The sequence below is a fragment of the Ursus maritimus genome, unplaced genomic scaffold, assembly GCF_017311325.1.
Source record: "Ursus maritimus isolate PB19 unplaced genomic scaffold, ASM1731132v1 scaffold_35, whole genome shotgun sequence".
Taxonomy (NCBI): Eukaryota; Metazoa; Chordata; class Mammalia; order Carnivora; family Ursidae; genus Ursus; species Ursus maritimus.
In genome coordinates, this window is record NW_024426119.1 from 8785718 (window position 1) to 8810433 (window position 24716).

The window sequence follows — 24716 nt, forward strand, 5'->3', positions numbered from 1 at the left end:
TTTTTCTCTCCAGTAGGTCACTGGAGACTCATCACACTTTCGCAAATCATGTAGTCCAGACTGACATCAGAACTAAACCACAAGTGCAAACTGGTAAGATGGAGGTAGCTCATAGGACCCACGTGCTCCCACACGGTACCTTCTTACCTCATCACCATCTTCCAGCACTTCCCTTCCAAGTGAAATCTTTGTTCCAGGCAAAGCAAATGTTGTACGTTTCATTTCCCATTTTTCCTTTATCTGCCACTCTCTTCACCTACCATTTTTGCTTAGATTAGGCCCCGGATGTGAATGGCTTGTACTCTCTTCCCAATCCATATTTTTCTAGTCTCTTAGTTAACATAAAACAGTTCACTTTATTAGAGAACTTTCTGAAGAAAATATAGCTTCAAAATAGTATATTTAAATTACTTTAAATAAAATGTCCTACCACTTGTATGTATTTGTCATCTTTACGTTTGTCTCTCTCCTGTTCAGTAAGTCAAGACCTCTTCCCTAAACTCCAGGCCCACATACCCAACTACTACCTTGATATCTTTACTGAGGTATCTCTGAGATCCTTTAAATAAAAGGATCCAAAAGGGAACTCGTCATCTTCCTCTATCCTCAACTTGTTCCTCTCATGGAGTTTTCTAGCTCTACAAATGATACCAACATCCCCAAAGATGCCTCAGCCAGAAACTGGGGTCACCTTGACTCCTGCCTTATCCATCACATTCAACCACCCAAGGTTCATCCGATCACTTCCCACCTTTACACCAGAAAGGGTTCAGAGTCAGTGGAAAGCAAGAATCACAGAAGTGTATCATGAGGAAGTCACTCGAACAACTGCCCTCAACTCAAGTGAGAGAAGCAACAAAGATACCTCAGAAATGGAAACTGAAATGGCTATAAACAATGAAAAGAGACAAAATCTTTACTAAATGGCCTATTCCTCTTCATCACTGAAAAGGCCCAATGAGACTTTCTGACTTTATACTGAATTCAATTTGTCCAAGATATATATTAACTTTAGCGTACTGGTCTATGTGACAACCAAACATTTCTTCTATAGCTGCAACTGGACATGGTAGAAAGTCAAACTTTTCTATGCCCTTAAGCAAGACAAAAAAAAAAAGTCAAAAAATAATTAAAAAATCAGTCTTTGATAACCACAAGCTATATCTGTCAAGTTGTAAAAAGGCTGAATTGCTATAAGAACGATTTCTTTCTGTCAGTATATTTTGCACTATACCTTTCTTGCCTTTAATTTTTCTTCTTTTGTTTTTTCTCTCAAGACTTGGGAGTTCAGGAGAAGATCCGTCCTGAGAAGAGAAAGAAAAATGAATAATATTAAATGTGTAAAGGTCATTACCCAGGAAGGGAAAAAATGAATCAATTCTAAGACCATTATACATTATTCTTCATTATTGCTACCGTCTCTAACAGGATACTAGGAATCTCATGCACAAGGTATGAACTCAAACATCAGTTGACTATACAAAAAAACCCTAGAACAGAAAGGGTCAAGTACCTTCCTAGCATCCTAGAGGTGTGAAGCACTGGGGCTAAGGCAAAGCATTCACACTAGTAAAGCAAGGCATAGTTAGAAGCATGGACAAAGCCAGTAGTGCATATACCTGATTTCACTGTGGCACAGTTTCTACTTTACTAGGAAATCTTTACAACAAAAAGCTAAACAGTCTATGAGACAAGCCCTAGATATGAGCTTTGTTACAGGACAAACTCTCATCCAACAATATCCACTACAGTGTGCAACTCAAAGGAGCAAAGCTGGAATTTGAACGCAGGTCTTCAAGGCAAGCCCTTAACTACTCTGCTTTATTGCCTCAGTATTAAAGGACACAGCCCCATTAAGGAGGACACGTGATGTACTGAGCACTGGGTATTACATAAGGCTGATGAATCACTGACCTCTACCTCTGAAACCAATATAATACATTACATGTTAATTAATTGAATTTAAATTAAAAAATGGGAAAAATGCAAATATAAAAAATAGAAGGTGAAAAAAATATAAATAAAATAAATGCATAAAAAATAAAGGACAGAGCCCATTTTCTCACAGTGTCACATTCCAGACTGTATGACTACCAACAACTCTTTCTTCTCAGAAAGGGTTCCTGAAAGGGTTAGGCGGTATGAGCGATGGAGATGCCAGAAGAGAAGTGGTGTCAGTGAAGGAATGGATTCTGAAAGGGCCAAGCTGGGTAAGTGAGGTACAAAACACTGAATAACAGAGACTAAAAAAATTTCTCAGACTCTGTTCACATAAATGCACTCTAGTAGCACTAAAACTAACTTAGTGTTGAGCCCAACGGTCCTGGGTCTAACGAGCATTCATGCCCTACAAACGCAACGCTAGAGTGCCCTTCCCCAGTAGCAGGACAGAATGCATCGAGTTACAGCTGAAGACGTGGCTTACTCCTTGGTCAGGTGATACAAAGAATCATTGGCTTGGAGACTAGTTTTAGAGATGACTTCATATTTTCCTAGTACTGTACATTCATATTCAATTACACCTAACTTAGAATTACTCAGTAAAAGAAACCGAGAGCATAAGAATATGAAAGTAAGAACCTCACAAACCTACTTCAGAGTAGGAAGAAGCACAACCCCAGCTACGCGGAAAACATTAAACAGTTAAATCTTCCTTGTAACAGCCAAGTCACCGTGTGACATGTCCTACAACAAGCATGGGCAATCGTACTCACTGCAGTGGCTCTCCGTTTCTTTCGCACACTCTGGCCGTCGTTCTGTTCGGCACCAGAGGTACAGCTGCTGTCTGTGGCCGCGTCTGCCAAACTGGAGATTCCAAGGGCTGAGGATGTATTTGATAATAAAGAGTTTCCTTCTCCATTACTCTCCTGGGTATGCTGGTTCTCTGAAGATGCCGCAGAACTCTCCTGGCTGTTCAGGTCTTTGGCCAAGTGCATCAAAGGTATTGTTCGGTCAGAGGACAACTGCACACTGTGTCGCCTCTGACCAGCAACATTTTCAGCCCTCTCGCCTGTTCTTAGGGAGGCAGCCAGAGGTGTCACTTCCTGCTTAAGGCCCATGGTCGTTGTCTGACTCTGTGCAGCCCTCAACGAGTTACTAGGTGAAAAAATCTGCTGGGGCTCATTTTCTTTGCCTGTACTTTCCTCACTGAAGAAGCTATACACAGAAGGAGCCCTGTCCATGATCACACTGCTCTCAGAAAGGCTTCGCTTCCTTGCCAACCCAGGAGACGAAGAAATGGAAATACCTTCCCACTGGAATCCTTCTAGATTGGACAGATCAGGCTCCCCATCCAAATCCAAGACCTCTTGTTCATTTTGAACTAGAGGCACCATTTCTATGCCAAACCTTAAGAAAAAACAAAGACCTGGTTAGGGGAGAGGGGGCACCACTTAATGAGATTACAAATATAAATAAGATGGTTTCTGCCCTCAAGAAGCTCACAGTCTATTAAGTGTTCCAGACATAAAGTAAATAACCATCTGTTAAGTACTACAATGTAACAAGTACTGAATTAGAGACTTGCGCACAGTTAAGAGAATACATTTGAGGAAGTGAAAATTGAGAGTTTTATTAGCGTGGAGCTTTTCTAAACCAACAACAGATAATTTTTAAATAGCACACAAATCCAAACCAACCAAACAAAAATATTTATGGAGCATTCACAAGTGCCAGGCACTAGGCTAAGAACAAGAACTTTATAATCTCTTGGGGCGCCTGGGTGGCACAGCGGTTAAAGCGTCTGCCTTCGGCTCAGGGCGTGATCCCGGCGTTCCGGGATCAAACCCCACGTCAGGCTCCTCCTCTATGAGCCTGCTTCTTCCTCTCCCAATCCCCCTGCTTCTGTTCCCTCTCTCGCTGGCTGTCTCTATCTCTGTCAAATAAATAAATAAAATCTTTAAAAAAAAAAAAAAGAACTTTATAATCTCAATATTCAAGTGATGATAAAGGATGCACAACAAATATGCTATTTCAACAAGGATAAAAATTTTAGCCTGAAGGGCTATGTAATATAATACAGGTTGATTTTCACATGGCAATCCTACGTTTGATGCTGCTTTTACCATTCCGAAAAGTTTAGCACCTCAACCTAAGATGAACCGCCAAAATTCCACACAAGCACTTAAGAGCAAGTATTCTGTGATCAAGAGTACATAAAGAAGGGTAACTATTTATAGGTTCTGAGCAAAAGGCAGTAAGAGCAGTGACACAGGAAGACTGCACCGCTCATTAAGATCTAGAGACAGATACAGATGCACAGATACTCTTTCTCACACCATCGCTTTCTTGCCCCAGTAACTAAAGCGATGGATTTCGGATCATTTTTTTCTACGTTTCATCCCATTTCTTAGAGGCTGATGTGCGTCTTTGCAGCCTGAATTCCCTGTCAGCAAACACTCTACTGCATTTGTTACAGAAGCAGTCACTCCTTAATATTTAAACCAGACATCTACGACATGTATGTCTTACAAACATTTAATTAACAAGTAGAATTCTCTTGACCAGGGTCAAAGGGTAAGTTTAAAAGAAAGAGAAATGAGGGGCGCCTGGGTGGCACAGCGGTTAAGCGTCTGCCTTCGGCTCAGGGCGTGATCCCAGCGTTATGGGATCGAGCCCCACATCAGGCTCCTCCGCTGGGAGCCTGCTTCTTCCTCTCCCATTCCCCCTGCTTGTGTTTCCTCTCTCTCTGGCTGTCTCTATCTCTGTCGAATAAATAAATAAAATCTTTAAAAAAAAAAAAAAAAAAAAAAAGAAAGAGAAATGGGATACTAAAAAGAGGTACACACCTGGGCAAGCCTTTGCCTAGCTCTTGCTTTTTCTTGGTTACTTGCTGGATGACCTGTTCCCAGTTGACATTTCTCCGAGATGCATTTAGAATCTGCCGAAGGGTTGGCTTGAGCCCAGATTCCTTCTCTGTCTCACCCTTCCGATGACCGCTAATATTGCGAATGCGGCGAGCACTATTGAGATTTGGCTCAGGAAGGTGTGCTCCAGTTTTGCTCTTCAAACTAATGTGCCGGGTTAGATCTCTCTGGAGGGAGGCAGGAAAGCCAAGCTTACTGAGCTCAGGCAGAAGAGGGCCCGAGGACTGACCTAGATCGTTTTTCTGAAGCTCCGCATCCAAGCTAGCGCTCTCAAAACCTTCTGTTTCGTAAGATACGTGAGCTTTAACAGGGTCATCCGCCTGTGCATCTTCTAGAGAAGTTTTCAAGTCTAGCAGTAAGCCAGAGGGTGGACTGGCTGCAGAGGGCATTGGTAACTCAGGTTCTTTGTGATGAACTGCTGAATTACATGCATTAGTGGAGAGTTTTCTACATGCTTTCAGGTTTTGGTCATCCCCCTCTTTCTCGTCAGCGAGGTGAGTGCTGCAGGATAACATGTCTGTGGTGGCAGAGCCCAGGGTTCCAATTTTTGATCCGTGCTTTTCCGTGTCGGACAGCTCCCCATCGCTTTCATCTTCTAATGTGTGTACCTGAAACTCTATCTTCAAAGATCCTTTTTCAGACTCTTCTACATTCCTACTTGCTTTTGCAAAGTTCCTGGTCCTTTGAGAAGTGCCAAGAAGTGGATTTTGCAATGACTCATGACACTGTAGCACCTCTTTGGCTTTTTGCAACGTATCACTGAAATTTTCGTCAGGTTCTCTCTGAGTGCCAAATGTACTTTTATTCCCTTTTAAAACATGAGGACATGAACTTCGCAATTTGGTTCCGTAAGATGCGTGACTGTCTTCCATAGTGGGTTTGTTCAAGGGATTTGAGTGTTCTCCAGGAAAAAAAGGATTTGTTTTGGTGTTTTTTGAGGGATTCTTTAAATCTGGCTTTTGAGGAACTGACTTGGTGACTGGAATTGGAAGGAGTGCAGATTTTAAAGATGGCATCTTACTTAGGTGAAGCTCTTGTTCGTGCTTTTCTGTAATGGGGCAATCTCTCACTGCCTCGTAAGAAGCTGCACAGTCAGAAGGGGCTTTGTGAGTAAGAGATCCACTATGTGTTTCTTTTTGTGTTTTCAGCGTTGGGGAATTATTTGGTTCATCAATCTGGAGCTCTGGTGTTCCTGTGGTTGTCAAGCTGAAGTCAAAGAAAGGCTTCTCTATCATTTCTGACTTGTTACTGGCGACTTCTTTCATTCCTGATTGTAAATCCAGAGTCTTCTGGGAAGGGTAAGGGGTCCAGCGATGGAGCTTGTCCCTCGCTACACCGCCATTCTTCCCACCCATTTTGGACGCTACGGGATCTGTCTGTTTAGTAGTTTTGCTTTCCAGCTGCTCAAAATTGAAGTTGAGTAAGCCTTCTGAAGGAAATTTATCACTTGTAAATCCTTCAGAAGGACCTCTATACGTGGCAGCCGTACCCACTTTGTCACTTTCCTGCCGCTGCCAACTATATCTCTCTTGATTGTATTTGTTTGACTTCGATTTCTTGTTCCACAGCATCGTTAGGTCTTCCATCTGACAGTTAGAATTTCTGTTTCTCCCTGGTTGAAATTTGTCTCCAGGGCCACTGTAACTCCAACTATTTGTACTACGTACACTGGATTTCCAGTTTCCGTTACTGCTGTTCATATGCCAACTGGAAAAGCCACCTGTTCCTTCAGAATGCCAACTGGAATTCCTTCCTGTACCATTATGATTCCAATCTACCGTTCCGCTATTTGAATGCCAACCACCTCCAGAATTACTATGGTTGTGAAACCAAGTTGAGGAGCCTCCTGCAACACCCTTATGCCACCCGGAACATCCTCTTGGCCCACCATTATTCCTCAAAGAATGTGGGAAGTTGTTTTTCCTAGTATTGTTAAAGCCATCTTTCTCCCACTTCCAGTCTCGCTGAGGAGGTCCACGATGATGCCATGCTGGCTGGCTGTAGCTCTCTCTGTCTTGGTAAGGGATTCGGTCTTCTCGTCTCCATTGGGGTCGCCTGTCATCAGAGTTTATTTCTTGGCTGCTATTAGAAGGTTCATCTTGTCTGGGAGAAGAACAGTCTTCCATTAGAGATTTAAAGAAATTATCATGTTTCCTGTACAGGCAGAGCCCATCAAACTTCCCACTACCTAGTATCTCCTCGGTTACTCAGAATATATGAGTCTATTTTTATTTCTAAAAGTGGCTGCTTCCCTATCTTTAATACAGCTCAACTTCTATTTCACAGTTTATTGATTAAGACATTAAACAGTATATCTTGTTTCTGCTATCACCTCAGAAATGTTAAAAATCTAACACATTTATACTATCCACCTTTTCCTGCTCCTATTTTTCTTAGCATGTTCCGGGACTTTTGTCCTATCATCCAATTATTGTTTTTACATTATGCACCTTTTTGAAAAGAAGCACAATTATATTTTGTAGCTTTGGCTAGTTATCATTAATTAATACAACTTAAGTTCAGCTGCTCTTAATACTGTGGATTTTTCCAGTTGTAGGTTCTTTCTCAAAAACCCAGTTTCTTAACCTATTTTAAACGCTAAGATTTCACTTTGCATCATCACCTTCGTTAATAAACACTGTATCAGGCACACATCCAATGACTGTTTGTGGTGAAAGAGAACTGGTATGTATAGCTCCCGTTCCTGAAAGGCTTACAGCCTAGCTGAGAAAGAAAGTGAGATCACAAACAGGAGTAAAATAACACACACCAAATAAGCAGCACCCGCAATCAGTGCTATAAGGAGCTCCATGAGCTAGAGGGTTTTATAAAGCTACAGCTGTTTCAACTATTCGTGTTAGCCATGGAGCCCAGAGACATGTGGATAAACCTAAGTCAACATCACAGGAATAGGTGCAAAATCACCTTCCTCTACAGACTGCCTGTGGTGTGCCTGCCATAGTGCTCCACGTGCGTAGGTGCTCAAAACACGGAGTAATACTAGCTAAAGCGTACTGAGTACCTGCTAACCGTCAGGCACTTGAAGCACTTTATAGACACCATCTCATTTAGTTTTCACGGCCCTGAAGCAATTCTTCTTATTCCTACCTTTTGGGTGAGGAAACCGAGCAGTGGAGAGGCTGAGTACCTTGCCTAGAGTAAGACAGCCAGGAAGTGGTACGGCAGACATGTGAACCTCGGCAGTCTGCCTCTAGCACCTACGTTCTTCACTGCTGGGGCTCTGAGAGACTGAAAATCCCCAAACTAAGTTTCTGCTGTTGGGCTTCCGCCTCTTAATCTGACTTAAACTCAGTACTGACTTGAACTGGTTCTAAAAGCACCTAATGTCTCTAAGATTTTGGAAATTTGGAATTTCTTCCTTTTTCACAAGATGGAACTAAAAGTTAACTTACCTGCAAGTTCAAACGTCTACTTACATTATGAATTACAACCATTTCTAAATAGGAGACCTTAAGTCCCCAAGTGACAAGTGTTATTACATACATGTACAGGATTTTTGTAACACCTACTGACCCAAACTGCTTTTATCTTTTGTTTCTAAGCAGTATACAACTTTTGACATCCAAGAAGATTATGGACTTGGCTACATTAATGGTATCCGGAAATGGGTGGATGGAGCAATAAATCTGTCACAAAGTAGAATTCCTAGATCGCCCTGAATTAGCTAGATCAAGGGGACAAAAGCAGCCAAACACATAGCCCAGGAAAAGCCATCTAAATTAAAAACCTCATGAAGGAAAAAAGAAAAAAACTTCCTAAAGAAATAAGTAGATGACTATATATAAATCACCAAAGAAGCATATCAGAATATTCAAAGAATATTAACTATGATATGAATGTCTAATTTACTGAGCTCTTTTACCTTCTGACTTAATGTTTAATCATCTATACAGATAAGCTAATAATGGCACAATTGTGTAAGAAAAAAATACACGTTAGTCTCCTAGAGACTTCAACACCCTTAAAACAAGAGTAAACTGCAGCTATACTAAAGTAGTAACAATGTCATTTGAAGGACTAAGCAACTAAACGGATTTAAGAACCATGCCACTACTGACGTTTTAAGACTAAGAAAGTCTCCTTCAAGGACTTGTTCAAAACACTTGTAGCATGTACAGGGAAAACTACTTCCTTCTTATGCTAAACCTCTAACTAAAAATGAAGTGCATACCAAGCATAACTAGTATTCAAAAAGTATCTTGAAAATTTTATTTTAGAATTGTAACGTTTCTCATTATATTCTAAGACTTGAAAAAATTACCCAACCTCTTAACCGCTTCTCTCTCTTACTGAAAAGAAAGAGAAATCTGAAAATTTCTGCTTCATTAATTAAATTCCTTAGACCACAACTCAGTAATGCAAAAATACAAAAGCCTAATACCTGAATTATAGCAGTAGGTATCAAATTATAGAGTACAAGCTGGAAAACTTATCTTGATCTTGACACTGTCAAACTTAAAATACAAATTTATTCAATTAATACTTACTGACACACTAAATAATAAAAGATTAATCAAATTTGGTAGAAGCACCATTTTAATTCATATCAGGCAAAACATTTTTACCTAATGGATATAATACTATATACATATATCAAAGAAGCTTATACACTAACACCTTTCCACTAGAAATTTTGGGTACCAAATAAAACAATTTGCTGGTGTCCAAAAAAATTGGAAGCAATAAAAACAGCTCTAAACACAGTTATCAACATAGTAAAAATGTCAGATATGTAGCACCTATAGTTAATTTTTATAGAGGGGCAATACTGAGTTGTTGTTGTTTTCCTGAGTTTTTTTTTTTTTAAACAGATAGTACAGTAGTTCAAGAAAGGATTCCACTGACCTTTTATGCATAAGACAACAACCTCAAGCTAACCTTTGCGATGAAGTCTGAAGGCTATAGGCTGAAAAGTATAGAAATGGAAAATGTAATCTCTATTACACTCTATTTAAAAGAGCCTTTTTAAAAATCAAAATCATTACTTACCGACTTTGTTCTTTCCTTTGCTTTATTAACTGAACGAGTTCCTTGTCAAAATAATCTTCTTCCTCTTCTTCTCCCTTTCCATCATCTTCTCTTTCCTGGGCATCAACATTATCTTTGTGCAATTGGCTAGAAATGTGCTTTGCATATGCAGAAAGACCCACTTCTGTGACCCCGCACACTCGGCACTCATGACTACTGTCCCTAGGGAAAGAGGGAGATGAGGGACATTCAATTCTCGCCACTGGCATGGCACACTCAACAGATCTCTTACGGTTTCCTCTGAAAAACACTGCACACTTTGGCACAGTGAAGGATTAGTGCTAATCAATTTCAATGCTCCTTTCATCACTTTTAGTAAGTTTGTTCATAAGTTATTTTTTAAATGATTTTAAGATTCTTTTCCAGCAATCAAGAGGCAGTACACTTCAGAATAATGTAGTTTAGGAGGAGAAATCTTCTTGAATTGCTGTACTTAAAATCTTGCCAGAGGAAACATGGTGAAAGGGGAGGCAGGGCAGGGGGCTCAGAGCAAACAGAAGTTGCTCTAGAGCACACCCATGATGCCAGCTGCACTCAGGAGCCTGGTGACAGCGCTGACATTTTATCTCAGGCTCGAGAGCTTTCTCCCAGTGAAAGTGAAGGGGTGGAGAAAAGAGTAGGCAGCCTAGCCAATCCCAATGTGGTAGCTAAATCGGAACAGCTGGAGCTCTGCCTGGAATGTGAAGATTCCGGACCCCGGAGCAAATGATAGGAGTAGTCTCAGCAAACTTTTTTGGTCTGGATGATACATGTGACCTACATTCTGCTTCAGAAGGGCTTATTTAAAAGGGAATGGAAAGCATTTCAGTTGTAGGAAGTTAACAGCTGTGCTAGGCAAATGGTTTTTCTCAAGTTTCAGAAAATGCAAAAGTTTAGAGAGAAGCAAAACCTGGTTCTTAGCTCAGAAACAAACTGAAGGTTTTTTCTTTTACTTTACACAATGGTAAATCTCATACTTGGCCAGTTTACAACACCAAAACCTTTAATCAACACCTAGAGCTGTAAATGAATAATTTAACAGCTTTTTTTAGCTTCCTGCAATCCCTCGATTGGTTCAGCTGTCTATGCAGCCATTGATGAGAAACATCTGAACGCCATGGCCACAAGTATAATGAATGGACAGTAATAGCCATTCAATAATGGCTCAATGGGCTTAACTCTATCACTTGTCTTGGGTTTACACTAGTGATATTTTTGCATTTCCTATGCGAATCTCTATTATTCATCTATTTATTTACTTATTTTATAAGCAGAGGCTTAAAACCATGTATATCCCATGTATACATGAGACACACCCAAGAAAAATGAGTAACTCTCCTAGGTAACCTAAGCCACCAACTTAAATACTATCTTTAGCTAAAGGCAAAAGAAAGAAAAGCAGAAAGGAGGAACAGTTATTGGAGGTAACCAAGAAAAGCAAGGAAAACAATGGTAAGGGTAGTTATGTAGATTTAAGCTGGTGCTTTCTCCACTGATAAAATTCCCTCCCTATGCCAGTCTTCAAAAAAAAAGAAAAAATCCACATAAAAAGACATGCTGTCTTTGATAAGACGGACAGACACACACACATGCACAACACTGCTGCATCCTCCCCTCACATCTGTCTATAAAGAATGGCAGAATTCATATCAATTAACCAGAAGAGAACCTCAAAACTGAGCACTTCACTTACCAAAAGATGGTTTCTATTACAGACCACCTGAACATGCATTTAAAAAAACAAAACAAAACAAAACAAAGCACTTGCTGAATACCTACTAAATTCTGGGCATCATGCTAACTATATGGCTACAGTTGCCTACCATGACAAAGTAGAAATAATGCCCAGTAAATTAAAACAAAACAGTTTTTCACCTCGTAAGAATCATGGAAAACACCTCAGAAAAATGGAGAAAATTCCTAAGTTTTTACCTTTTTTGAACTTTGTAACCTCAAATGCTCTGGATACAATATAGTCTCTGACATTAAGAATCACTTAATGAGTTCTGACCAGGTTCCCTCGAAAATCTCATTACCTGATTATCCTGTATTTCTAATCCTCCAAAAAGCTTAAATCTACTATTTCACTGAGCATTTTCCACTAAAGAATAATCCTCAAATTCCTCCAGTTTGCCAAGGATACCCCTACTCTTCTCTCAAAACTACTGTAGCTCATATGAAGTGTTAATTTGTAACAGAAATCAAGCCTTTTCTCATGGCAACACAAAAAGAAGTTAAAAATATGTAAGTATAAATCTGTCCAACATTGGAAGAGTCTGAAAACTGCAACTAACCTAGAATACATAGTTTACACTATCATAAAAATTCGAATCATACTTGTGGTGAGCATAGCATAACATGCAGAGGTGCTGTATCATTATGTCTTACACCTAAAACTAATATAACACTGTGTGTCAACAATACTTCAATTAAAAAAATTTTTTTTTAAATTTAAAACATAAAGTTAAAAAGAAAATTCAAATCAACTGAATTTTCTGGTTAGAAATCTTTTCAGCTTTAAATTCTCTAAAATTATGGAAAATGTTTTCATCTACTTTTCTATGTAAAAACTTATAGAACGCTAAACTGTATATTTTAATACCAGGGACATCTTTCCTAAAGCCATTCTTGAATAAAACTCCTGCTTATACCCTTACATCTAAAATGCAGAGAATTTTCCTCATATTCAAACCATCAAAATCCCTCTCTCTTCACAGATATAACTGGAAGACCTCACTGTTTAAAATATTAAGGAATGCAGTGTAGACAATATTTAACTCTGTTAAAAATAAACATTCACAATCATAAACCCACACACTTTGCAATCCCCAAAGCGCAGGCATATGTTGGATATGTAACAAATACTCAAACACAGATTTTTTAAACATATGTGCTTTCCTTGTAAGAAAGGGTATTAACCATAGTTCTAAAGTTATATTTAATAGAAAAACACCTAAAGAGACCCTGCCCACAAGGGTAGAGGCAAGAAGTGTAACACAAAAGTTAGCACTAAAAACAAACTATTCAAAAACAAAAATTCCTAACGTTTTTCCTATAAACGAATGCTAGTTTAAAAAGAGAGAGAGAGAATCTTTACAAGAAACATCAAAATAGGAGACGAGAGAATTCACATTTATCTAGGGAAAGAACAGGTTAGGACAAACACATCTCTTAAAAACGCAAGTGTCTGTGTCTGGAGGAAAGCATATCACCTGTTCTACATACAACAGGCATTCATGCTTCTACATATGATGTTAGGGAAACCACATATTTAAAAAGTTAATGGCAAATTAAATAATATTTTAATGATGCTATTTTCCAATTCTCTATCAATAACCAGTTAAAATATTTACTACTTTGAATAACTATATAAAGTAATTGTTGGGGAACACGTACTGCTTTACTTCTTGACTAATAAAGGCAAAAACTGTCCTCAGGACATTTAAAGGAGCGCCCAAATTAACTTCATCCTGTTACCACACAATTTCCTCTCATGTGTGAAAGGCAAAGCCTTAAGATATTCTACCCATAAGCTTTTCTTTATTAAGCTTGCTCTAACTATACCACAACAGCTGGTCGGTAAATAAAGGTTTGTGCCCTTTTAATAGCATTTATCTGTAGAAACAGGCCACACATCTGAATAAGTATACTGGGGAAAAAACAGAGAAATGTTCCAGATGTCCAAAATTGTGCACCAAAAAAGAAAGTTTCTTACTGAACTTAATAAAAATAAACTTAAAAGTAATTAATTAAAATAAAATTGAAAGTTTCCTACTTCTCAAATTTGTATTCAAAACCTAAAAAATATGCTCTTTAAATTTCTTAACCAGATCACAACTAAAAATTAGAGTGATACAGGGGCGCCTGGGTGGCACAGCGGTTGAGCATCTGCCTTCGGCTCAGGGAGTGATCCCGGCGTTCTGGGATCGAGCCCCACATCAGGCTCCTCCGCTAGGAGCCTGCTTCTTCCTCTCCCACTCCCCCTGCTTGTGTTCCCTCTCTCGCTGGATGTCTCTATCTCTGTCAAATAAATAAATAAAATCTTTAAAAAAAAAAAATTAGAGTGATACAAATATAAAGAGAAACAGAAAGCCTTAACATCAGAAAGCCAGTAATTAAACATGAATTCCACAGAAAATAATCACAAACTGAAGAGAGGAAGGAAAAATGATGACTAATAACTATTTGTCCCTATGGTACAAACTAGTGATCACAGTTCATCACTACAGTAAATGCTCCAAGTAAGTAAATGATTTTTGAGATGTTGTTTTTTATAGTTTTGTCAGTTGTTTTTCCTTGCTACCTGCTTTGCCTTCACCCTTAGAATTTGTTACAGGCTAGGAGACCATATAAAACTGGTTAGCACTGTATCTAAAATACAAATAAGTAAGTACTAAGTGTTCCCCTCTAAATAAAATGAGTTTGGATGCTAAGGTTGACATTTTTATTGTTAGCCTGGAGGCTTGTAAATGCTTTCTCCTTCATCATTTGACTATGGTCCAAATAACTGAAAATGATACACAAAATCTCCAAGGCACAGTTGATGGGTGGAGTAGCAGAAAAAAGTTACTGAACAATAAATATATGGCATATAGTTCAGTTACGTTAATAAGACAAGACCAAATGTGTCTATATATAAACGTAAATCTATGTATACACACAGAAAGAAGTTTGGGTAGGATATGGACCAAAGTGTTTACTTTCCTGTAAGAAGTGAGCAGGACTTGGGGGCTGGGGCACATTAGGGTTGAGAGGACTTCTACTTTTTTTACTTTTTACAATTAATTCTGTATTCATTATGAATATGAATCTTAAGTAATCAAAAGGTTTTTTAACGTCTCAAATAGCTGATTAGTGGATATATGAAGAAAATAAGGCATTAATCTTGGAATAAAAGTGGCTTCTCTCCTAATGACTAGATTTACTTGACCTCATGTGTTTTGATTTATAATATAGTCAGGTGGCAGGTAAATAGCCCAGAAAAAGGTGAATTCCAACAGGAAGTCTGCTGGAAACGGGATAAGATGATACCCATTTAGAGAGTCAAAGGTTTGACTATCATTTCCAATGATAATGAGCTAAAGATCACATATATTCAAGGTATTAGGACAAGGATTCTCCACGCTAACTCTGAATAAAAGCCTCTTTTATGTTGCTACTAAGACCTAACCCTCACATAGTAAGGAACTGAGACCATGGAAAAATTCCACAAATACGCTGAACAGATACTGAAAGTTTACTAACATATTAATTTGCCCACACAATCTAAAACCGTATTACTTGAAATACAAATAACTTCAAATGACTTAGTCTGGCATCATGATTAAAGCTTGTATCTGTTATTCATGCAATAAGATAAAATTAGTATCTCCTAGTTTCCCAATGTTTCTCTGTTCATGCTATCGCCAAACCTCAAATTCAAGTCAAAAACACCAAAGAAGAACCACAGATGGGGAAAAAAAAAAAAAGGACACGGAATACACACATATGCTCCATTTAATTTTGTGTTTACTTATTAGACTTTCTTTCTTTAAACATCTCAAGTTTTACATCACAAAATAGCATTCTTAGATATCAAAGTTTGTACCCTGATTTTATTTACACTAATGAGACTCAGTGCTTTTCAGCAGACTTTGGACTTCTCAGACTGTTCCAGCAACACTACAGGTTTCTGGCATGTAGTAATTTGTAACACTGCTGAGGCAATAACATAGAAATGTCTTAGTTTCAAGGCTGGCATATAGGAATGAGAAAATGTACTAATGAAAGAACTCCCCATCCCCACCCACCTTTGTTACAAATGTACTACCTAGAGCTGCTGTGAATTCTATACATTGGAGACGCACAAAGATTTATCCTTTTGGAATGCCAAAAAACTACTGTAGTTGTTAAGAGTTCTAAAAGATAGTTTTGTGTCATAGGACCATATTCATTTATGAAGGATTACTACAAAATAAGCTAACAGGCACCCTCAGCACTCAGATCCCCCGAAAGTCACAAGTTTATGGAAGAGAGCCGTTCCCATACCTGCCCTTCAGGTTCTCAAGTTCCCTGTGATGCAACATGCTCCGCATGTGTTCGTCCATCTCCTTCAAAATTAAAGAAAGCAGATTAAACTAAGGGGGATTGCTCTGGGAAAAGAAATTCCTCTGTTTTTACTCAGTCAACAATTGAGGTTCAAGTTCTTTGTGTCATAAGTGTTTGTCCTGGGTACCCTTCTCAATTCAATATTGAAATCAGTTCCTAATAATTCTTGTTTCTATTCTATTCTAGCTATGTTTTTGACATTGTTTCATTCTTAAATAAAGGAATTATTAAGAAAAACCTATTTAAATGGCTTTCCAAAAAGATTAGAAAGTATACCGTCTTTAGGGGGCAAAAGATTTAAGAATAAACTATGTGGGTTTATTAAATTCTATCCCTAAATAAAGAATTTACTAAATTTATTTAAAAAAAAAAAACAACTCCGAAATCACTTAACTTCTCAACTATTTACTTTTCTCCATACTTTCCCCACTCAACTCAGAGTTTCTCAAAAATAAGCTACAATTCTTACTCAAGTCTTGGCCTGGGCTTGGCATACAGTTGTCAACACCTGCTGAATGAACAGATGGATATATTAATTCTAGGTAGAAGTTATGGATATAAAAGAACTTCCCTGCGGTTGATCAGAAGTTTTTTACAACTGCTTCAAACACAGCTCAATCATGCCTCCATCTTCAACGCACGCTCTCCCCCAATTGATCTGTTTGGTTCTAATGAAATGTCTGAAAATCTACTAGGGTCTCCTCTACCTCCAACCCATCCTTAGTGGGAGGAAAATGAAATCCGTGGAAAGAGTTTCCACTTAAAAACATGCGCACATACACGCACGCACACCGCAAAAAACTCAAAAAGCTGTAAACGTCTCTCTCTTTGTCACGCGGACATATATATGGGCAGCACACTGTAATTAGAGAATGGTTGTTCATGTATAAAGTAAAGGGCTGCTATAATTGTTGCGTATTACTATTAACTGGACCCTGTGTTTAACTGCCTCAAACATTTCCTCATATGAACTGCAAAACACTGCTGAGGGAATATTACTAATTTCATAAGGATACAAGGATACACAGAAGCTAACTCATTTATTCACCAAGTATTTATCATTGCTTGTTAAATGCCAAGTACAGAGCTAGGCATTGAAGGGCTAAGTGTGAAAATACTCAGTCTTGTCCTCTCAGAGTCAGAGATAATCAAGTGGTCAAACTCAGACCCTGACATCTCTGACACCAAAGCTAAGGTTTTAAATACCACGTCACGCTGTAACCACCTAGTGCAGTGAGATTTTTCATTATGTACAATTCATTGGTCAAAAAGAATACAACAACCCAGTTACCTATTCTTACTTTAGGTTACCTACCACAGTGCGACAAACAGTTTGTGATTCCAGACACTTCCTTTAAATGACAATTTTACTGAAGACGACCAACATTTCCTTCCTATCTCATAAAGGCTTCACTTGGAGGGGACAGCTTTACATGTGACCCCCCCCAACCTACAACTGATTGGCCACTAACCAGAATGAACACTTACAGAGCTGAAAGTGGAATCAAATTAGTGGCATAATCAAGAACGAGAACAATCCATGAACAATACACAAGACCTGCTCAAATCCTTACGTATCCTTTTGTTCGCTCTTTCCTTATATTAGATTTACATATACCAAATCCCGTTCCTTTGAGCTAAATTTAAGTTGGTTCTGTTTCTTGCAATGAAACCATTCCTGATCAAAACAGCATTCACTGAAATAGGTTATTCTCTGATATAAAAACCAATTCTGTATCCTATTTCAGTTATAAAAACATTATCATTCAATATTTGTTTTAGGGTGACTTCTGATTGTCTAAAACACTTCACAAATCTTTTCCTAAATTTACATGCGAAATTTATTAGGAATAAATGCAAATAGCGTGACAACCTGAGCTTTCAAAATAACTAGGAAAGATCCACAGGTATAAGATTAAAATAATAGCCCCAAATGCTCAGTTACTAAGCTTCTATTTAGCTCTTATAATATTAATCAGTAATGTGTTATTTAAAGAAGGGGGAGAAAGGAAAATTTTTTTGAAAAGATTTGGCAGTTGAACAAATTTATAAAACATTGAATAATTCAACAGAATTTTTTTTTTTTAGTATTTTTAACTCCAGGGCTTCTCAGTCTTTCACAAATTAATGAGCATCCAGTGGGGAGCCTGCTTCTCCCTCTGCCCGTCCCCCTGTTTGTGCTCCCTCTCTCTCTCTCAAATAAAAAATCTTTTAAAAAATAAATTAGTGAACATCAGAATGCTCAGGGATGTAGTACACAGTTTTTTCCCATACTCAGAGCACTCTAAGATTCTTTTTCTTGTCCACAGTATATTTGGAGAAATCAGGGTTACAGTTTGGAAGACTAAAGGAAAGCACTGCTTCAATGTACGCTGTTGATAATCAATCTAAAACTCAGTATCAGAGTTATCTCTTTCAATTAACCCATTCCGCTAATTCCTTAGACCGACCACATTAACCTTAACACTCAAATCATGCCATTCCCTTGCTTAAAAACCTCTAATTGGCATTTCCTAAGGCAGGAGTGGGGAATCCCAGCTCTTGATTTTTCATTATGATCCATGAAAAATATGAAGAGATGAAAACATGTTTTAAACCAGAGTAGAGGGGCGCTTGGGTGCCTCAGTGGGTTAAGCGTCTGCCTTCGGCTCAGGTCATGATCTCAGGGTCCTGGGATTGAGTCCCGCATCAGGCTCCCTGCTCACTGGGGAGCCTGCTTCTCCCTCTCCCTCTACCCCTGCTTGTGCTCGGTCTCTCTTGCTCACACTCGCGCTCCCAAATAAATAAAATCTTAAAAAAAAAAAAAAGAAACAAACAAACAAGGATCCTAGGTGATTCTTATTAAATAAACAAACTAACCAGAGTAGAAGAAACACCAAAAGACTTAAAATGGCAGAATTATGAGATATCACAAGACAGGGCTGCTGCTCCACGGAAGTCTGACGTGACACCCCTGAGTGTCTGCCTAATTTATTTATTATAAATTTGCATAAACCCTGGTCAAAAAATTTTAAAACTAGAGGAAGAGTTCTTTCACTTTTGTAAAATGCAGCAGCTGTATTATTAAACATGATTTTAAAATCTCAACTGATTTTTCCATCACTAACAAAAATCCTAAACAGGAAAAAAAAAATTCACTGCAGCCTACTGGATGGATCGTAACTGAACCCCTCAGCAGTCTGGCATTCAACACATTTTATAACTGTCTGCATTTAAATTACAAATTATATTGAAGTCCCAGATCCCCAGTACAAAACTATCTTAATCAGATAAGCCTTCTCGTGGACTCCTAGAACTCTTACACTCAATTCTACCTCTGTATCTCTATACATGTTGTTATCCCACCTAAAATATTTCTCTCCTATTTCTCTGAAACCATCTTACCCCCAAACATCTTTCCAGGTTCACTCGACCTCCCTGGCTAACCTAGCTCGTGACTATCTTCCCAGTTCTCTGAAGTTTCAATGATAATCCAGAGCATCTTGAAAGCCCCTTAGGAAAAAATTTCTCAGTACTTAAGCTAGCAGCCCTACTTTGAAAGCAAAGGATAAAGGCAAGAAAAAGCAAAAAGCGAGACAAATTACCGCCAATTTCCCTAAGACACAGGTAAATTCTTTTAGTGCTTAAAAATGTGTTTTTCTCAGGGGCGCCTGGGTGGCACAGCGGTTAAGCGTCGGCTCAGGGCATGATCCCAGCGTTATGGGATCGAGCCCCACATCAGGCTCCTCCGCTATGAGCCTGCTTCTTCCTCTCCCACTCCCCCTGCTTGTGTTCCCTCTCTCGCTGGCTGTCTCTATCTCTGTCAAATAAATAAATAAAATCTTTAAAAAAAAAAAAAAAATGTGTTTTTCTCTGAGCAACATTCCCACCTTGTGGACATCTAGGGTACTGTTAATACCATTTCTTTTCTGCGGCACTTTTCACAAGCCAAGGCAGAAACAATGCAGGTACAGACAACAAATGCTGTACCCTTAGCTAATCAGAAAGTAGTATAACCTCAAGTAAATTGAATTTTAAGGTCTTTTCTCTATAACTGGTATAACTAAACTAGTAACTATTATCAACTTTTGAGTATCCTCAAATTTTGGGTAGAGATTTAATAATATGGTTACTGGCTTTATGAGGCACTAAAGAGAAAGAAACCAGTGGGATGAGACTATGATATAGGAAATAAGCATAAACAAGACACTGTTAAAAGCTTTTACCCGTCTACAAATTCCACGTCTCTGAAAAAAAAAAAAAAAAGATCAGTCATAAAGCCTCAGATTCTCCCTCTTCTATGTATTTATTACCTTTTTTGAGCTGTACACAATGTGGCACAATATGCATTTTCGTTCTCGTACCATAGTGACCAGATCTGAAGCACTCAACGTCACACCTGCAATGAGGAAGTAACATTTAGTAACCTTTCTCCCCCGGGATGTCTTCGTAGATTCACCTTAACACACCTCAAAACACAAGTCTTGCACCCCTCACCTCCACCCTGCTCCTCCCGGGCATCTTGGTAAATGAAAATTCAAGTTTTCCAGGTACCTGGAGCAAAAACTTTGGAAGTCATCCTTGATCCCTCTTTCTCACCCCATATCCACCCTCATCAGCAAATCTCGTCAGTCCCCCCTTGAAAGACATCCCAAATCCAACCTCTCCTCACTAGTGAGCTCAACTGTCATCTCACAAGCCACTAGCCTACTGACTTGTCTCCCTAGTTCCACTCTTTTCCTCTTACAGTCGATTCTCAAAATAGTACAAAGATTCTCACAACAGAATTCTTTTAAAATTTAAGTCAGATCACTTAACTCCTCTGTGCAAAATCTTCCAACAGCTTCCCATCTCACTCACCCAACAGCCAGTCCTTTGCCAGGGACTACAAAATCGGTTTCCTCTCCCACTCTCCATGCACCACCTCACTGCCTCCATCACTTCATTCCAGTCACACTGCCCTCCTTGCTAGTCCTTGATCACACCAGGGATTCTCCCACCTTAGGGTTTCTACATCTCCTATTCTCTCTGCCTGTAACATGCTTCCTTAAGATGTCTTTATGGTTCTCATGGCGCACTCTCTCACTTTCTCATTTCCATCAGTATCTGAAATGTTGCTTCACCCAGGGAGGCCTTCCCTGACCTATACAATGCTGTATTTTTTGCTCCCCATTCCTCCTATGCTATTCACCTGCTTAATTTATTTTTTTGCTGCACAAAGCTTTTATTGTTTCCATTTGGTCTGCGGACTTGGGAGAGGGCTTCAGGGTGGTTAAAAGCTGCCTAATGGCTGCAGGGGAGGCTCAGGCAGAAGCCCCGACACCAGGGAGATGCCAAAGGGCCCCTCGGAGGCCACTGGGTTCTAGAGGCCTTAGTCATGCTTGAGGGTGAGCCTTTGGAAGAGATACTTGCCCAGCCCAGCCTGGGGGCCAGCCAACTGCAGGTATTAGTCAGGTGGTTTCACCTGCTCATCTAGGAAATGGCTCTCCAAGAAGTCAAGGATATTAGGCTCTGCCTGGGCAAAACCCAAGCCATGCACATATAAAAGGGCCTGGTTCAGGTTCTTCTCCAGGACCACGGCGTCTCCCACAGTGTCCAAGGTTCCACCCCACTCATCTAGGGACAGCTTCTACACGTCCTGTTAGAGGCTGCAGCCGCCCACGGGTGTCTCATCTTCAGGAGATACTGGGCACCCTCACACTTCTCCTCAGAAGTGCCACAGCCAACACGTCATGGTTGGAATACAAGCCCGGAGAGAAGTAGGTGTAGGAAGCCTGCAGATACAGGTTGACCGGATGGCTGACGGCAGCCTCCACCTGGTGGAATAATTCTGATGAATGTGGGAGCTCATGTCTGGCAATAAGGAGCTAAGCTCAGAACACAAGTGTTGGAGGCAGGAGATAGCTTAGAAGATGGTTCTGAAGGTTGCGATTGGAAAAGAGGTTGGAGAGTGGTAGGAGACTAGAAGAAGGGGTGTCCCTAGGTCTGTTCCATCCAAATACTGTTGAAGCAACAGACAGATCCAAGGGACCACTGGGCATGCTACCTAATTTTCATATGCTTTAACAGCACTGTAGGAGACTGTTTTTGTAGATGGCCACAACATTATCTCCTACCCTGTGTGTTCTTTTGCAATGTGATCTTGTCACCATCACCCATCAAATGGTGTGGTTCATTTTCCCTTCCTGTTTTGACCAATAAAATGTGGCAGATGTGGGGTGCCTGGGTGGCTCAGTCAGTTGAGTGTCCAACTCTTGATTTTGGCTCAAGTCACGAGCTTAGGGTGGTGAGGTGGAGCCCTACGTCAGGCCACACTCAGCGGGGAGTCTGCTTAAGGTTCTCTCCCTCTGCCCCTCCCCGAGCTTTGCTTGCTCTCTCAAACAAATAAATCTAAAAAAAAAAAAAAATGTGGTAGAAGTGACAAAGTAATTTCTGAGACTGGGCCTTAAAAAACCTGCAGCTCCTTCCTTTGCCCATTTCTAACACTCTCTCTTAGAACCAGCCACATGCTGTGAGAAGCCCAAGCCACAAGGAAAGGAGGAGGGGAAAAGAACTGAGGCCCAGCTGAGCACCCAAACCACACCCAGCACCATCTGACAGTCATGTTGGGCAAGTGAGCCATGTCGGTCTTCCAAGTCCAGCTGCAAATAAGGGTCCCCAAGTGAGATGACTAAAAGAACCTTGCAAATGAGCCATTTTCAACCCACACAATGTTAAGAAACAATAAAATATTTCTTTTAAGGGGCTCCTGGGTAGCGCAGTCGTTAAAGAGTCTGCCTTCGGCTCAGGGCGTGATCCCGGCGTACCGGGATCGAGTCCCACATCGGGCTCCTCCGCTATGAGCCTGCTTCTTCCTCTCCCACTCCCCCTGCTGTGTTCCCTCTCTCGCTGGCTGTCTCTCTGTCACATAAATAAACAAAATCTTTAAAAAAAAAAAATATTTCTTTTAAGCCAGTAAATTTTGGGGTGGTTAAACAGCAAGAGAGAACTGAAGCAAGCATCTCTTACTACCTGATATAGTATATGTTTCTTTTTAATTCTTTATTCTATTTTCAGGGACTTTGTGTATTTTGTTCACTAGTATAGTGAAGATGTAGCACTTAAAACAATGTCTGCCATAATACAGGCACCCCATAAGCATTTGTTGAACTGTTCCAAATGGAACTATCTTGGGTTACCAAATGTGAGAGCTGAATAAATACTGGGGTTTGCAGCAAATGTCTCAACATTTGCTGCAACATGGACGGCCCTGGAGGAGATAATGCTAAGTGAAATAAGTCAAGCAGAGAAAGACAATTATCATATGATTTCTCTCATCTATGGAATATAAGAACTAGGAAGATCGGTAGGGGAAGAAAGGGATAAAGAAGGGGGGGGTAATCAGAAGGGGGAATGAAACATGAAAGACTATGGACAATGAGAAACAAACTGAGGGCCTCAGAGGGGAGGGGGGTGGGGGAATGGGATAGACTGGTGATGGGTAGTAAGGAGGGCACGTACTGCATGGTGCACTGGGTGTTACACGCAACTAACGAATCATCTAATTTTACATCGGAAACCAGGATGTACTGTATGGTGACTAACATAATAAAAAAAATTTAAAAAAAATATTGGGGTTTGGATTAAGACCAGAAGGTTTTCTATTTTACAATCCTCTAGCACTAGCCTATTTTCCTCTTGCATCCCAGCAAAGATGCCCTACATGAGAATTTAATTTCACTCCCCAAGCAGCACTGTTTTTCCCTCCACACACACAACACCAGGCTCTAACAGAGATATCTGCTCCCTCACCTGGGTTCCTTCCTTAGGGATTTAAAATTCTGAGGTAATGAGGTTATAAACTACCCTAATTTAATCTTGTAACTCCTGGACAACATGGCCAAAGGACCCGTGAGGAAGAGCCCTACGGTTCTCCACTTCTGCTGGTCACTCAGCAGTTTCCTTGCTATTGTAACCCACTGCATACCACTCCTGAATTTCTGAAATAATTTTATTCAGTAACAGAGGACAAACACCAAAATAAGATTATAGGGTAAAATTCTGTCCATCTGAGGAAGCTGAATGTCAACAAGCTAATACAACAATGAAACAGACCTTTAGAGACAAATATTATTCATGCTTCTAGTACTGCTACTATCTCTTAGATCTCAAAATTAACATAAATCACTCTGGAGCTCAGTGTCGCTGCGTAATTATTCTTTTTAATTCCTCTATATCTTAATGTTTACTTCAACTTTAATTATTGTTTACATGCAGTACTTTATTTCATTCAACAAGCGTTTATTGAGTACCAAGCACTGTTCTAAGAGTTGGGGAAACAGTGATAAAGAAGGTATGTCCAGAAGTGCGTTTTTTTGTTCTTTTAAAGTAGGCTCCATGCCCAACATGGGGCTTGAACTCATGACCCCAAGATCAAGAGTTGCATGCTCCACTGGACTGAGCCAGCCAGGTGCCCCATGTCCAGAAATGTCTTTAATATGCTTCAAGTTATTAACCATCAAAGCAAAACAGGAAAATAGAAGAAGCAACAAAATCAATGAAAAAGTGTGACTTTCTGGCATAAGCAACAGCTTCTGTGGTATTTTCACATATTTAGTAGACTGAGAACTGAGCACTAAAATACAAACTGTGTTTCTATTTAGTAAAACCAAAGGCATCAACTCCTAGTAAATAAAGTCATAATAAAAATATTCTCTATCAACCTTTTAACCAAAGACTCCCTCTTTTTATTCAGTTTTCCATTCATAAACTCCACGT

At 39.6% G+C, this 24716-nt stretch overlaps 1 protein-coding gene across 3 annotated transcripts in view; it reads right to left on the reverse strand.

Annotated features, from left to right (window-relative positions):
• The window catches only part of ZNF106 (zinc finger protein 106), a 64738-nt gene that overhangs the window by 22651 nt on the left and 17371 nt on the right, over positions 1-24716 (reverse strand). For all 3 annotated transcript variants that reach the window (XM_040620504.1, XM_008702193.2, XM_040620503.1), the window contains exons 2-7: positions 20273-20358; positions 15921-15982; positions 9876-10076; positions 4788-6968; positions 2715-3348; positions 1235-1304 (exon numbers count right to left, since the gene is read on the reverse strand). In XM_040620504.1, the coding sequence (XP_040476438.1) occupies positions 1235-1304; positions 2715-3348; positions 4788-6968; positions 9876-10076; positions 15921-15982; positions 20273-20326 (3202 nt within the window). In that variant the 5' untranslated portion in view covers positions 20327-20358. The remainder of the gene's footprint in view (positions 1-1234; positions 1305-2714; positions 3349-4787; positions 6969-9875; positions 10077-15920; positions 15983-20272; positions 20359-24716) is intronic.